Source organism: Phlebotomus papatasi, chromosome 3, assembly GCF_024763615.1.
Source record: "Phlebotomus papatasi isolate M1 chromosome 3, Ppap_2.1, whole genome shotgun sequence".
Lineage (NCBI taxonomy): Eukaryota > Metazoa > Arthropoda > Insecta > Diptera > Psychodidae > Phlebotomus > Phlebotomus papatasi.
In genome coordinates, this window is record NC_077224.1 from 24,471,816 (window position 1) to 24,489,118 (window position 17,303).

At 34.8% G+C, this 17,303-nt stretch overlaps 1 protein-coding gene across 2 annotated transcripts in view; it reads right to left on the bottom strand.

The window, feature by feature from the left end:
• Positions 1-593: 593 nt before the first annotated feature.
• Positions 594-17,303, bottom strand: part of LOC129808306 (mucin-12) — a 56,400-nt gene continuing 39,690 nt past the window's right edge. Inside the window, exons 9-18 of one of the 2 annotated variants that reach the window (XM_055858144.1) lie at positions 16,758-17,053; positions 16,501-16,688; positions 12,792-13,398; positions 12,435-12,735; positions 11,917-12,379; positions 11,707-11,862; positions 7,672-8,078; positions 5,000-5,369; positions 4,778-4,916; positions 594-4,705 (exon numbers count right to left, since the gene is read on the bottom strand). In XM_055858144.1, coding sequence (XP_055714119.1) covers positions 4,654-4,705; positions 4,778-4,916; positions 5,000-5,369; positions 7,672-8,078; positions 11,707-11,862; positions 11,917-12,379; positions 12,435-12,735; positions 12,792-13,398; positions 16,501-16,688; positions 16,758-17,053 — 2,979 coding nt within the window. In that variant the 3' untranslated portion in view covers positions 594-4,653. Of the gene's footprint in view, positions 4,706-4,777; positions 4,917-4,999; positions 5,370-7,671; positions 8,079-8,165; positions 8,301-8,435; positions 8,555-11,706; positions 11,863-11,916; positions 12,380-12,434; positions 12,736-12,791; positions 13,399-16,500; positions 16,689-16,757; positions 17,054-17,303 lie in introns of those variants that run through there. The other variant, XM_055858145.1, reaches the window with a different exon arrangement.

Below are 17,303 nucleotides of genomic sequence, written 5' to 3' on the forward strand. Positions count from 1 at the left end.
TGAAATTTATTTGAATTGCTCTTGGAATTCCATGGGATGAAAGATAATGAAAGGACAACGAAGTGTCCCATTCTTCTTTATGTTTTCGGCACACCTTTTAGGTCAAGAAAATTTGGTAAATCACATTCCTTTAAAATCTAAATGTATTTCTTATTCCTTTGCAAAACTAAATGTAAATTTAGTTCAGTCCCATTTTTAAACCGAATTACAGGATTAAGACTTTTATGCAAATCTTTTGAAAAAGTAAGAGAAGTGAATTTTGACTTTTTTTTTTCTAAAGAAAAACCACCTTAGATATTGTATGTCTCGTTGATAAAAATTTACAAACCTTAATAACTCTAAGAATTAACTCTAAAGAACGTCAACCGCCGTCTTAATCCAGAAACGCCTGATGAGGGAATTGGTAAAAAAGCTCAGACAAGAACAAAGTAAAAGAAATATGTCATTTTATGCCGAATCTTCAGTTGATTTAAATTCTTTGCATAAATATGCTTAATTTCAAAGATTTTCTTGTGGTTAGAGATCGATTTCAATATCCTCTTCCAGGATTGAGACATACAGAGTGAAGCACAGAAGAATCAAGAAGCTTAGAAGACCGAACAAAATAATGAAAGAGATTAGTAGAATTTGCTTAATTTTATAGGATTTATTATATTTTCTCCCTTTTTTTCTCTATATTTCAAACATTTCTTTGGCAGTGAGCGTAATTCATCGTAGTTGAGAATTCTTTCTCGTTTCTCTATTTGCTCTCTCGTCGACCAATAAATTTTTCATGCACGACGTCTATTCTTGACATCAAGTTGAGATAAGAGATGATTAAATATTCTTTTCTTTCTGTTCCATTTGTCTTTCACCTAATAAAAGTTCTTACATAAAATTTAAATATTCATCAAAACGAATGTGTATTTTTTTCACACCTTTACGATTTACTTCCATTCTTTCGCGATATAACAAAAGGGGTGAATACCACCCAAAATTTAAGTGATTCTCTTTTTATCTCGTTTTGCTTTTTACTAGATCTGCCATCAACTATCAAATTACATAATTAATTATCATTTTAAATTTCATCGACAGTACATTAATGTAATTGTGTGTCTTGCTTTTTTCTTGGCTTTCTAATAACACTTAGGTATAATACAGATATTCATATACAACATTTTTTTTCATCCATCTTCGAACATTATATTTTCTCTGGGGTTATTCTTTCAAGTAAATCCTAATCTTATAGTTTATTTTGGAATATACTTTCGGTAGATTTTTTTTGTATATCTAATTTACGCATTCGTTCTTTTATTTTTTTATATTTTCTATATTTAGTTTTCCTCTTTAGTCTTTGTTGTTTATTGGGCGATTTCCTCTCTGATTTAATTAGAATTATTTAATGTGCTTTTATTGACAACATAAAAATCCATTTATAAATTAATTTGCAATTCTAACATACAGTAGACATCTTTTCCAACCATTTACTGACTTTTCTATAAAAGCACTTTCAGTAACTTCCCGTGATTAGTTCAACTAATGCGGACTCCGCATGAAGATTTTCCGCGGGAAAATAAAATTGGTTATTCATTCAGATGTAACGAGTAGGATGAGTGTTTAGCAATTGTTCTACTTGCATTAAATTTTTAAAGTTAAAATAAAACAATAAAAAAAATCGAAAAACACTAAAAATCTTTTTCCTTTGTACCACCAAAACTTTAAAAGTTTAAAAGTGCCAGGATTAAAATAAATTTCGGATTGTCCACAATAAAATCAACTAGTGGACTTAGATAAAACAGCACGAGTCCGGAAATGATATCCAATTTTTTTGAAAGGACTTTGCTTTAAAAAAAATCGTTCAATCGGCTTTTGAATGTATCCAATCCATTCTAGGAATAAAGAATATTTCCATCCCATTAAGAGATTAAATTTAAAATTTATGATGCGATTGATTCAGTCCTAATTTGCGATTATTTTTGCCGCAATATGAATTGATTTCCAAGGGTCCCGGTCAATATCCCGAAAGCAAATACGGGCCGTTGCACCCCTTCTGCATGGTATTTAAAAAAATAAATAAAAATGCGTAACACTAAAAATAATTGAAGAATACTAAGATTTAGATTGGCATGCCATTTTAATCTAAGAAACGCACCTTTATTAGCTGGAAAAATCATTTGTTGAGTCTAATGAGCTTTAATGGATTTATGGTGAATTTTTCAAAGAAACGTTGCACGAAATCTAATATTTAAAACTTCATTGAAAATAGTTTTTTGGGAGAAATTTTTGGAAAGCTTAATTCTCAAAGAAAGATCTACAATTGATTTTGTCACATGATGCGATAGAATTCGTCCCAAAATGGGATAAAAACGATCTCAAATTTAGAGAACCTATTGCAAAATGGAATAAAAATAATTCTAAACAATCTTAAATTAGGAAATGGGATGAAAACATGTCCAAAAAGACAAAGAATCAATCGAGAAATCATCACAATTGAGTAGAATGAGTTAGATTCAATGTAGTTGAATTGAATCTACAAAAGTTATGAGATTTTATTCCCATGTATCTTAAAATTTGATTAGAGAATACTACTAAAGTACCACAATATCTTTAAGAGTAAAAAATAGCCCTAATTTTATTAACATTTTTGACACTAAGCAGGAAGCGACGCACCTTTGAAACAGAGCTTTTCTGCTCTGTCTAAATGGAACTGAGCCTCATCATAATGCAATTTTGCTTCATAATTGATTTGTGGATCAAATTTAAATCGTGATAAGGTCCAGCTTCAATTAGAAGTAGGAGAAAGGCCCTATTTTAAAGGTGCCGTATTTCAAAGATGCCCCACTTCCCCCTATATTTTAATTTCTGTTTTCAAGAAGGTAAAAAGAACACGTTTCTTTTTCAAATTAATTCCTTTTTTAAAAAGTTTTGAACTATAAACCAGTCTTAAATGGTTTCAATTCATAGTTCCTAATCGGGTTTTCATAGTAAATTAATTAATAAAAGGTAAGGGGAAATGGAGTACCTTTGAGTTGGGGCAGCTTTGAAGTTAGGTTTTTGTCCTGTTTATGAATTAAACTAAACCTTATCATGATATAATTTATCTCCACAAACCAATTGAGGAGCTAAATAACATTATGATAAGCCTTAATTTCATTTAAAAATAGGAAAAGAGCCCAATTTCAAGACTGTCCCAAATCAAAGGTGTCCTACTTCCCCCTAGGTAAGGGATTGCAGTTAGAACAATTTCACGTTAAAGCATCGTTTTATTTTTCTGTTTTTTTTTTTTGGTTTGTAATTTTCTTAGGGCTGGAAATTCTTTTATTTTTCTTCAAAGAGAAAATTAAAAAAAAAAATTAAGAGGACGTGGAACCATTTTTGAAGTAGGGTAAATTGGTACAAGTTGGACAATGGTACAAGTTGAACAGGGCTTTTTTCTTGATAAATGTAGTACTTGGTTTTTATTTGTATATTTTTTAGTGCTTTAGTTTTACAATTTGGTTCCTTGTGCTTAAAAACAAATTTTGTACTGTATTTATCAAGAAAAAAGCCATGTCCAACTTGTACCGGCGAATTGTCCAAACTTGTAACACTATGTCCAACTTGTATCACTTTACCCTATTCAAAAAAAAAAACTTTTCTGTATTTTTGACCTAGATTGCAACAAAAAATAATTTCAAAAATTTTATGAAAATTTAAAGCTCTATAATTTCTCTTTACTTTTGGTTTTTTTTTATATTTTGTCCTTTCTCTTACGCAAAAATCTCCATGCTAAGTGTCCCATATTACTATAAATAACAATAATACAGTAAATAATAGTAATCTCTATGATTTAAATATGAATATAATTTATCTAACATTTGTGCATTGATATGAAATAATTTCAACAAGTTTTCTTTTGTCGTATAAAATATTGAGTATCACTCTTCCCATTTCTTTTGAGGTAAACATCAACAATTAAATAAAAATTTAAGTGATAACGTAAATCGTAAAAAACCACAAAAATGATCTTCAAATTCAGAAACAATGGAAAATATATTTTTATTTATTTTTTATTTTTTATTCATGGTCCTTTCTCCATTTATTTTAATATTTTTTATATATTTATTTTTATCTCAGTGGTTTTTTTGTTTAATAAAAAATATATTTTACAGTTAGAATTAAAGCTCTAACATTTAAAATATATATTTTCTATTTTGTTTCACTTCTAGTTTATTTTCTTTTTAATCCTTTTTTTCAATTTGAATAATGGTCAGTGCTACGTGATTTATTTTTAAGTACGCTTTTCCACTAATATATTTTTTTAACAAATTAGGTTTTCGCATAAGATAATGTCATGATTTCGTATTTTCCCATTTTCGGAATTTAACCATTTTACTTCAAAATGGGAGATATTTTGAAAATTTAACTTGTTTTTCAAATGTTCTACGTCACACCTTTCATCAACATTAACGACAAATAGCTAAGTGTCTGCTAGAGTACATCCATATATATTTTTTAAAGGGGTATTACTTTGTGTGTCTCCTTCAATCTTGATTGCTAACATTGTTTTTTTTGAGAATTTGTAGAATATAATTTTGTAAATACAATAAACAAATTTATTCATAAATATTTTCCCTCGTTTTCGGTGCAATAAAAAAAAATTTAAATTGTCGAATCACAAAAGTTGTGAATGCATTAACCCGCCTTCATCCACCTGTCGATTGAATATTCGAGTGCTGCAACCCATCTGCAGACAAATGCAATTGTTACGCAAGGCATTAATTAATTTTCAAGTGAGGTGAGAATCGAAGGGACTTACCTCTTCTTGTCCATTTCCGTTTCGGTGGAGAAATAGTAATGCCTGAGCTTGGGCTCTGGTGGGGCCACTTCAAAGGCGTACTTCTTCCCTCCAGCAGTACTTGTCGGCTGCACACGGTAGCCCTGCAGACAGGCCATACCTGCCAAGATGAATGGGAAACACATGCCACCAAATTTCGCGATTATGCAAATCCCCCCTTCTTTAAATGTTTATCCAACTCACCAAATGCACTCTTACTATTTCCATCGTGATAGAAGTACATGCAGGCATCTTTGAGCACGCAATACCTCTTTGACCACGCTCTCCAGCGACTTCCCAGCTTCAGGAGGTAGCCAAAGCAGTCTGGTCGAGGAACACAATTCGGTGACAAACGGAGATTCCGTGTGCTCACCTCCAGCCAGGGATCACTCTGCTGTGAGGCATGACTCATCACGGCAACCCAACGGTTGGCAGCCTCTTCAGTGTCAGCAGCCAGGCAGAGTGGAGGAGCTTCTGGACCATCAATTCGGAAGGCAAAGGGTTTCCCCAACTCACTTGAACAATGCTCCACAGTGTGATTCGTCAGGAGAATAGCACCCACTGGTTGGGAGTCCTACAGGCAGCAGATAATGAGCACAATGTCATGAAAAATAGTTTAGCGATGATGGGATATTCAATCCCTTATCCGGTAAATTAATTAATCCTGTAAATCGTGTATCTCAATGCATAAAAAGCAATTAGCTTAAACAGAAAATCTATATGAATTCGTCTACATAATTCCATTTTTATATAAAACAATTATTCGATTAAAACTTCAAAGCCTTACTGTGTTATCACACTTGCACCTTAAAATTTTTTTATTAAAATAAATATGATTCACATTAATTGTCATTGGTGAGAGTCCAAATGTGTAATTTGTGTATTTGAATCATTTTATATTCAAAATTTGATCTATTTGTTGATAATAAGGTAGACTTGGCCCGCAAAATTTGATATAAACTGATTTATAGCATTGCGAAAAATTAATGCGATTTTCTCTTTAATTTTTTAATGTGAAAATATTTATGCTTTAGGTAAATTTAAACTTATTTTTGCAGGCCAAGTCCACTTCTTTATCAATAAATAGAAAAACCTCAAATATTAAGTGACTCAAAGACACAAATAACAAATTTGGACGCTCACAAGCGACAATTAATGTGAATCACATTAAAATTTTAATATGCAAGTGTGATAACGCCGTTAAGGTATGAGGACAGAGTTTTACTTGTAATTATTAACGGATAAGGGGCAGTATAGAACCTTTGAATTAGGACAGCTTTATTTATTTTTATTTTCGATATATCAAGTTCTAGCTAAGCGGAAGCTTAAACGTATTATGATAAAGATTTAGTATCCTTAGTCTTTTTTTTCTATTTGTAAAGGCTGAAGTATATCATGATAAGATCCAGCTTAATTTAAAAATAGGAGAAAAAGACCAATTTTAAAGCTGATCTACTTCAAAGATGCCCTATTTCTCCCTAAGCTATCTGAAGATAATTTGATATGCAACAAGGCTTGAATTCGAATAAGTCATTAAATTTGATTGTTAAGAGTTTAGGAATATTTTAAAACACGACTAAGGCGGTTTTCAGACCAGATGTTTAGCCCAATTGCCGAAGGTCTAAAAATCTCAAACAACAACTAATTTTATTGATTTTTCAAAATCTAATAGACCATTTGCTTATAATAATCCAATCCTAATTCACAAGCTTAAACAAAAAAAATGAACTGATAAAGAATTAGTGAAGTTAATCCATATGGCTAAGCCTTAGGTCTGAAGCCCGTATAAGATTCTAGTCTCAGACGGCTTAAATAATACCCACATGAAAAGAAAAGTTTAAATATTGTCGTTTAGTAATACTTATAAACAGAAATCATAATTTTCGTATGGAAATTTCTTACTCTTCTAATATTATCAAATAAGGGAGTGGGATTTCCGAAGATCTTTAAGTCGTTATCTTAAAACGTAGAAAACGTACGGCACCTAGCTCTGTTAACCCTAACGATTGGAACACGTGTCCCATTAAGAAAACAATTTTTCCTGACTACCTAAAGTTACTTCATACTAATTGTAAAAAGTAGAAGGTTGAAGGAATCTAGAATATTTTTCGGAAGTCTCAAGCTATTTGCTATATAGTAAATTTTTAAGCTCAAAAATGACGAATTTTTAAATTTTCATAATGAAAAATAATTTTAAATATTTTCTATACTTCCAATTTTTTAAGCTAAACCGTTTTGTGGAAATAAACTACAATACTCAAACATAAAATTTTTCATTAGCGTGAAAATTATCAGTTACGGGTATCGTCAAAAACATTACTTAAATCTTTTGTCCTTTTCTTGTCCCTATCGTTCATAGAGACAAAAAATACACCAAATCAGACTCTGTTGGCTTTTCGAAGGCCAGAGATATAAGACCTTTTACTGCTTTTGTTCATTGGTTTCATTTTTATTGCTGATTTTCGGTCCGCGAAAACTGTCTCGTCGTTAAAGGGTTAACACTTGGACAAGTCGGAACAAATTAATTTAGAACTCAAGATTCCTAATTCTGCATTCTCAGTTCGAAACTTCAAATACCCGAAATTCTTATAAGTGTCTATGGATATTGAATAATAAATTTTATATAAACTTAACTCCAAATTCGTAAAGAGAAACGGAATTAACGTTTAAATTCATTGGTAATCAGCTTTATTCACTCAAAGAAGTGTTTATGTGTACGAAGTATATTTTATTCATTTATTTATTATTAGGTGATTATTTATTTATTTAGTTAGTTAGTTATTTATCTTTATTGGGCAGGCGGTCAAAATAGGCTTGTTGCCTAAGACCTAACCGGGATTAAAGGGGAGAAACAAAAAAAAATAAGCTTAACTCACCCCGTCTGTCTTGTAGAAGTAGAGACAGTGATCAGGTCGAAGAGTAAACCATCTCCTGACCCATTTGCCAGCATTCACATTCCCACTTGCATAGCCACTCTGTCTCAGGAGATATCCGGAGTAGATTGCAGCATTGTCAGCCCCATTGGCGGATAGCATTCCAATTGTGCGTGCGACTTCCAGTTCCAGTGTGTCACTACCTGCGTGAGCTATTTTCACGACTTCCGAGTGACTCTTGTCGATCACAGAAATTCCATTTACGGACAGCACAATATCACCAACCTCCAGGCCCGAACTCTCAGCCGGAGTGTCCGGTTCAATGGCAGACACCACAACGGGCTTCGAGCCGTGGATCCTGAAGCCAAATTCACCGGAATCACGACAAACCACCACAGTTTTGTCAGTTTCTGCAAGAGCATGAGGTGGAAATTACCATGGATTTTCATGTTACACAATCACTTATAATATTTGTGGGAATATTCTTGTCGAAATACCAGACGATGTGCCTCCGGATACCACTTTATTGGCAACATTCTGTCGTGCCCATATCATTAGCATTAGCTTGAAAATCTCCTCGAGGCGCCCCCGAATGGAGTCAGGAGAACTTGAAGAGGCGATCATTGCAATATCTAACCGAATGATATAATTTTTTTGAGAATGCTTAAAGCAATATTTAAATCAATTGGAAAGTCTATTAATAGCATAACAGACGCGGAAAACGCTCTTGAAAAATTGATACAAATGCTCAAGAAAAAAAAACTCACCAAGCATTGTTGATAGACTTTTCTTCTTTCAAGGGAAGACAAAACAAGGAAAGAACACAAAATTTCACTTTTAAAAAATCCAATTAAACGCACATTGTTTTTCCCAAGTTTCTTTTCAGTACTTGTTCAACACGAAGTCTCAGAGAGATTTAATCAGACAGCGCTGATAATAGACTGAATACGTAATTCAGAGCAATTTCCATGTACTAAGAGACTTTCCCATTCGTATCTGGTCGGTTTTGCCGGCTTTTAAATTTAGCCTCGAGGAGATTTTCATTGTTTTTCCGCGGGCTTCAATGAAAATGATTCTCATGGCGGGAAATTCTGGGAGAATCCTCATGAGACGTAATTATTTCGTATGACATAATTACGAAAAGGTATTTCTGATGCTAAGAAATTCTTTACTTTCCGCATTCAATTTTAGACAAATTACTCATGGCAAAAGTGAGAGTAAAAGTGCCAAGAATACTTAACCCAAGGGGGAAATATTTAATTGAAAATTTAAAAAGCATATTGATTGCAACACATTAGAAAAATAAAACTTGGATTTTTGTAATTTGTGCAATTCAATCTAAAATTGTATTTACTATTTTTTATGGAACTGTAATAATCGACAGTAAAAAAAACATCGTCAAAAAATGAAAAAGAACTATTCTTTATTAGATTTAGATTTAAAAAAGGGGGCGCTCCTTGAACAATGGTTAACAAGGGTGTCCGTCGCACCTAGTCTTCTTCATTGAGCTGATTATGTATCTCCTAAAAATTGCTCTATTTAAGACAGGGAGTGTCAGCCCATTCTCCGGATAAACTCCATCAAACAGTCAGCTTGTATAACTTGAAGCCGTACAGCTTTACCAAGCAGCTTCCGCCTCAAACTAGGGCAGTCACACACAAGATGTATGATCGTCTCCTCACACTCATTACATCCATTACATCCTCTGCCTATTGGATCGAATTTGATGCCAATCTTATGCAAATGTTTCTTCAAGTAATGGCCGGGTAAAGTGTTAGTTTTCGCGGTCTAGTCTATTAGATGGGCCATGCATGTCTTCTCTTATTATAGACTTCCTCATTTGAGAGGAGAGCCCTAATACTGGTTCAGGTCCAATAAAAGCAATCCTAAAGCGTGTCCACGATAAGATTGCAACCAAAAATAATCCTTTAAAAATGAAGTCTACATAATATTAAAAAAAAAGAAAAATATTTTTTGAAACTTTAATTCATTGTAGATTTATCAGATATATCAGTTTGTTTTATTCAAGTATTTGATTGGCGAAATCTCGAATCTTCTTCTTGAGTCCTCCCATCAAGGTCTGTACAAGATCATCACCGCGGTTCTTGGTCGTTTCATTCCATTTTTTCCTTGAAGTACTCGATGTTCTCGACGCGTTAAGCCTTCTTCTTCAGATCGTATTTGATGATAGCCCAATGTGTTTCAACTGGACGGAGATTTGAAGTGTTTGGAGGATTCATCTCCTTGGGTACATAACGAACGTCGTTCTCCTCGTGCCATTCTTTGGTTGCTTTTGACTTGACTTTTGAGTACTGGAACGACGTCAAATCTGGCCAGAAGATCGGGGGTATGTCATGGCATCTGTACAGAGGCAATAGGTGTTTTTGGAGACACTCCGTGATGTAAATTGACGAGTTCATGTTGCCCTGCATGAAGAACGCCTTGCTCTGACGTCCACATGAGCAGATCGCCATCCAAACCATGTATTTTTTTGGAAGTTTTTCATAATTTTTTTCCTGTATTTTTTCTCAGACCCTGTGCGAGACTTTGCTGTCCTGGTAATTGTTTGAAGTCCCCTTTTACGTATGTTTCATGATCCATCAAGATGTACACACTAAAGCCAGAAATCATCTTATTGTGCAGCCTTCGAGCTCGTGTTTCAGCTGACTGACTTTGTGCATACGTGCAATGATGAGCTGCTTGGGCCTTAGAAGTCTTCAGTCCATTCCTCTGTTTGATTTTGTGCACAAGACAGAGAGAACATTTAAGTTTTTTAGCCATATCCCTGACAGATGTCGAAGGATTGTTCTTGTAGCGCATGATCACCTTTTTCTCGAGTCGAGTCTTTCGGGTCGAGGAATCGAAGAATCACCTTCCGGACGGTCTGTCGTGAGATATTTGTGAGTTTTTCTATTTGATTCCAGGATTTTTAGATACGTGTACACGATCAGTTCCCTTCTCTTTTCGATTTATTATTTCGTATCTCAGTGAAAAATGAACATATTTTGAGGAGAGTTTCACCAAAAGAAAGGTAAAACACGTGTTACAATGTTTACATACAACGAAAATGCTGAGCTAGTGACATCTGTCATAAAATATCAAATCATTTGGAACAATCTTTTTGTGGACACACTATAGCTCCCACAATACGGCGGTCTGCTTTCTCATTGCCTGCAATTCCACTGTGTCGAGGAACCCAGTATTGTGCAACCTTACATATCTATGAGATCGATTCTAACAACTTCTGGCATTCGGAAACCAGAACAGAATGCGTGTTTCAACCAGATATAGAAAAAACCGCGGCCTTTGCTATCGGAAAAGATTTCTATTTTCCTATCCTCTACGCTGGCCTATGCACTGCAAACACTATGACAGAACAGTTCCACCCTGAAATACAGTTGTGTATCGGCCAAGGGGCACTGATCCATTTTGCTAGAGCTCAGTACGGTGATAGACAGCCTCTGAGGAGCCTTCTACTCTACAACCATTTGTGAATATTGCAACCGTTCCAGGTTAAATAAGTTCCCCCTTGCGGTCACTTCATTAGGACCTACTGCGCATTTTATCATTTACCCTCGTTTGTTTTCCTGTTGAACATTTGACGAACATTTACGAACAAATGACAAAATTTTACGAACCTTTTTTGTGTATTTACGAACATTTACGAACAAATGTTTGTAAAAGTACAAAAAATGTTCGTCAAATGAACATGTTATGAACAATGTTTGTGAGAAAAGTACAAACTTTTACGAACTTGTTTGTGGGTTATACGAATCACGAGCATTTTGTAACTCCGCCATAGGAATTCACAAACATTTACGAACATTTTTACAAAATATTTTTTTCTGTATATATATATATATATATATTTTTTTTTTTGAAAAAAAAAACATTCAAATTCTTTTTGAATATTTGTCAAACTTATTTTTGACAATAATCCGGTGATCGTCGGATGGGAAATTTCAGCCCAGAATAAAAGACTCTTCTTCCCAACTTAAGATATAAATCCCCCTTTGTTTGGCAAATTTCTGAACTCACCGAAACTGTTGATACTTTGTCGCCGGTACATTTCAACACATGATCTTCTATGGACGAGGCGATGAGTGATGGCCTGGTATTTCTTGCGGAAGTCTTTCTCGGATTCCGTGGAGCCCCTTCGTTCAGACAGTTCCCTGGGTTGATCTGAGAATCGCACTGCAAAGCCAAAAGTCAGTTTGAAACATTCAGGGATCACTATAAACCTCTCACCTTCCATGGAAGGTCCTTCGTGACGTCTCCAAACATCCCTGTTAGCAATGCAAATCCATGTCCCCAGCCTGTAGTACCCATGATAGATACCCTGTTCTGGATCTGCTTGCTGCTCCCTGGGATTGAAATCATCAACGGGAACGACACAAGGACTCGATCCGGCAGGACGCAGGACACTTTTGGGCATTTCATCCTTTCCACGCTCCTCACTTTTGGCCCTGGTATCTGGACGATTTCTGTAGTGACGTCGATCTCCGTGACGTTCCTCAGATCTGAAACGCTTATCGAGCTTCTTGTACAATCGCGTATGATGTGGGGCACGAATGCCATCTGGAGAATCTGCGAAGCTTGCTGGAGGTTGAACAATTTCCGCTCGTTCGTCCTCCACGAGCCTCAAGGATTCTTGGGAATCTGCTGCTGCAGTAATGATTTCCACCTCTTTCCCACAATGATGACAGTGGACCTACAATGGGCTATGTTTGATGCCACCCTTAATGAAGGTTTTTAAGGATACCTACCTGATGCTCAGACATTGCATCTGCTTCGCTGTAGAAGACCGAATCGGAGCCTGGCGAGACGGATCGGAGGGATTCTGTTGAAAGTGCCTTAAGACGCTTCACCGGAGAGGGATCCTTGTGCTTTCGTGGTGAACCGCTCGGACTATAAGGCGGCTGATGCGGCGACATCGTTGGATACTTGGACGGGCTGTGTTTACTTGCCAAATGCGTGGCTGGGGTTTGTTCCGGACTTCGTATCACTGGAGTTTTACCTCGACGGCTTAGGGTGTCTTCCCCAGAAGCACTTCGATTCCTCGGAGACCTTACCCAAAAGACAGAAATGTTACCAAAATCCTTAGAAAACAATTTAAAAATTACCTTCTCGTTTTGGGTCGCAATCTTTTAGCTTTGCTGGGACTCGTACCATCGAGGATATTTAAGGCTGTTCTATCATCAGGACTGATTTGTTTGAATGCCGAACCAGGCTTTGAATGTGGCGATGTGAAGGTCTTCTCAGCTGGAGATTCCTTCTCAAATTCCAGTTTCATTGCACCTTTCTTGCGTCTACGCTCCTCATCATTCCAATCGCGATTTCGTCTTGGTCTTACGATCTTAACCTCAGCCCCATCATCATGAGGACTCTCATAGTACCCGGAACTTGAGTATCTCTTTTCGCTTCTTTCATCATCCGAAATTGATTCGGATTTCGGTTTTGGTGCCGCAACGGGTTTGGCGGTTCTCGATGGGGAAGTTTTCGATCTCGTAAAATCCTTCAGGCTGTAACTTCCGGAGGAACTGCTACTCACCGAATGAGCTGGAGAGAGCTTCATGCCATGGGCAGCTGGAGTTGGACTGAGCTTTTGTTCATCCACCACAACAGAATCATCACAGACAGCATCTCCCCGTGCCAGGCTATAAATAGACGAGGCACTTTCGAACGAAGAACCATCTTGAACTGTTGCCGTCTGGGAACTTTGAGCTGAAACTTAAAGGACATAAAATGTGCTCAATTTGTGTGCATACACCAATTCATTCAGCTACATTTGACTTCCACTTAGACTCAATAATGGTTGATATAATAATTACAAACATTTTTCCAATGATTGATTCTCAAGTTGCACATTCTGGACAATATATATGGAATGCTTTTCGTGCCAGAACAGTTTGACAATAATTACTCATTCATTTCATCAACCATTTGCATAAATCGTAATGGATAAACGATTAACAGGTGGTCATTCCTGATTCAATCAATAACAAAGCATGAATAAGGATTTAACTGAGGGTAATCGGGTGGTGTTAATTTATGCTTCCATTATTATTATCATGATGTGTTTAACTCCCTAATGAACATTGGAATATTCAATACGTGATTTTTAAACAAGCTAAAAGTATCAACGGCAAAAATTTACATTTCGTTGTTTCATATTTCGTGTTATGTTTTAATTTATGAATATTTAGAAGTGTTTTCATAATTTTGAGGGATATTGTTGTACTACAGAGTATTTAAATTACCGTGAAAAATTGATACAGATACGTAGGGAGAAGTGAGGCACCTTTGAAATTAGGATTTTTCATCCATTTTTAAATAAAATTGAGCCTTAATCGTAATATAATTTAGCTGCAGAAACAAATTGAGAACCTAAATTACATTATAATATGGATCAGTTCCACTTAAACATATGCGAAAAATCCCAATTTCAAAAGTGCCCCATTTCTCCCGACCAAATGAATCATCGAAATTAACAAATTTTACTAAAACTAATGTAAGACTATCGTGAGTAGTTCTGAACTGAGTTTAACAGGATAGGGCAAACCGGAGCAGAATTAGTTCAGGGGAAGAATTAAACAGTGCAGTGTTATAATTTTCCTTATAAAGTATATTGAGAAAATTACTAATATTTATTCAGGTAACTGATTCTCTCCCAGTATAGATTTTTTTTAAATTTCTCTATTTCATATTTAACATAACTTTTTTGTATATTTTTTAATTCAATAGTATTTAGTATTTTTAAAGAAAAGTAATAAAGAGGGATTTCACATTTTACATATATTAGATTAATTAATTGTAAAAAGAGAATCAAAGTAAATTAGGTAGTTGCTTGGACTAGAAAATTTTCCAATATAAATTAAAAATATTTGTAAAAATATGTTTTATTTTAAAATAAAATATTAAGATTATTTTAAACTAGAACAAAACTTCACTTAATCGCCTAAGGACCGAGTCTCTTTTTTTTGTATCAAAATGCTTTTACAAAAAATAAATAAATAAACTAAAATAAATTTGTATGAACTTGAAAATTACGATTATTGATATTGCTCGAGATCCAGAAGAATCCAAGGAAAGTTTAATGTTAGCTTATAGAAATACTGCTATTAAAATTCCTAAGTGGGATCTTATTCTTGTATTTGGCCAAAAAATTATTTTAAAAAAAATTAAGTTTAATTTATAGTTATTATTTATTTAAATTTAAGGAGGATTATAAATTATTTATTAAAATTTGAAAACCAAAGAAGTTTTCCGATATATTTTTCAAACGGATATTTGTTCAACAATTCTGCTATTTCTGTGTAACTTGTAAAATATAAATTAAATATGATCGATGGTAAAATTTGATAGATATATCACTATTTAGTTCTCTATATAAAATGAAGAAAATTAATAAACTTCGCTAATAGGAATAAACGGAAGGTTTTGCGTTATTATATTTAGGAGCTGAAATGGTCAACAGACTGGAGATTTAGTTTAGTTCCTGAATGTGTCAAGCAAATCAATTTTTGTGATTTTTCAAAGTCTAATAAAACATTTTCCTATCATAATGCTCTCACACTTCTTGCCTGATAATAAATTGGAGAAATGTAGCTATATGGCTAAACCTTAGATCTTAAAGCCCATGTAATACAAGATGTATTTTTGAGCACATTTCCCATTATCTGTTTATAGAGGATTCTATCGTCTTTTTATCAGTAGCTAGCATCCTTTTAACCCATTCAGTCAATGTACTAGAAATACTTGAGATAGAATGTTCATATTTTGCAATTATATTCTTACTGATCAATAGATAAATTTTTTGGAAAATTTTTTTTTATCTATTGTAGGGACGTGGGGAGCCCCTGTCAAACCTACGTCTTAACGGTCACTGAATTTAAATTTTGTGCATTAATTCATTACAAACTCTATTGCTTTAGACAGAGTAACTATCCAAGAAAACAAATTGGCAACTAGAATTCAAATGAAGAGAGAGGAAAGACGCCAATTTTAACAAATTCGTCGGGATGTCGAATTTTCCGTTCGCCATTTTGAACAAAAATTTTGCATGACCTTCCGCGAAGCGAAAAAAGAACAACAAAATGTATTTCCATCACTGTCGGACTATTTTTGCCAAGTAATTAAAGGACCAAAGTAACTAAAAATCTATTCCTGACAGCAATTCGGATAGCAATTGCCCAGAAATAAATAATCTAAAATCACTCAATTTGCGTATGATGTATTATACCATGGTAAAGAACGGGTTAAGGTAGAATTTTCAATACTTATTTAACTCGATTATTCAATTCTTTTACTGCTTAAACGGTAAGAGATATAAATTTTCGGTTTTAGACGACTCTTCCCCTATAAATCAATATTATGTTTAGATTTTTTTTGTTTTTCTTCTCATCTCTCATGTTTTTTTTGTTTATTTCAAAAATGGATCTTACGATTTCTTTTATTTTCGGACATGTTCTTGAGGTAGTCTAGGCGAACATTTCGTCCATACATCCATATGACCGTAATAAAATCGCTAGTTTGAATTATTGAAGGTCAAAGGTCAAATCCTTTGGAGGGCTAAGTTTTCAACAGACTTCGTTAATTTTGGATTTTTTGGGAAGGCATTGAAATTTCGAAACCGGCTGCATCGGTAATGAATCGGTCAAGTACCGATAATTGCATCACTTTTGGTAAATTATTTTTTTCCAAAATGTTGTCATTAGAATAGGGAGTGAAACACCTCATGATTACTGAAAACTATAAATGATTACAACATCAATGAATGCTCAACACTGATCCATGAATGGCACAAGACATTTAACAGGGCTCTTGGCGCACCTGGAACCTGTGTGGTTGATGAAGAACTAGCTCCTGACATTTTAATACCTTGAGCTCGCTTGGAATTGTCCGTGCAGGTGATGTAGTCTTCAGTATTTGTGCTTCCTTCCGAAATGTCCGTACTGGTCTTGGCAATTTCCATCTTACTGCCCAGATCAACTCCGTTCTGATCTGGAGATTCCTGTCTTCTGCGAAAAAAAAATTACAAAGGGAAAGAGTTATTACAGCTTTTAGGACAGGTTCTAAGGCGCACTTACTTGTGAATAATATGAGGTGATATTTCAAATTGGAGGCTGGATTTTCGAATTTCGCGCCTCAGTGAAGGTGAAAGTTGCCTCGATGTGCGTCTTATCTCGAGTTTCGGACTCTTTTCCTCCTTCTCCATGCTAAGAGACGGTGTCACGGCTATTGAAGGTGTTGGTCCTACAACCGTTGAACTTATGCTCATTGATGATCTCGCACCTGCCCAAGAAGCTTTCGAAAGTGCCTCAATCGGTATGGCAGAGCTGGATGTTTGAGTCATTGCTGTAGCCATCGTCACTATTATTGGAGTCTGCAGAAGAAGCATAAATGTATCAAAAAATTGTATACATCGGTAATAAAATTCGTATGAAAATCTGAATATTCGCAAGCATCGCAAGTGTCTTCTGTATTCCAAAATGACCCACAAAGTTGGTATCATGATAAAAAGTTTTACGAGTGTTTTCCTGCTTTGGCAAATAAATAAAGACCATTACACGATTCCTTCACCCTCTCCCCAGTTCAATAAGGGCGCATCAACTTGGGCGAAAAATTGTTTTGTT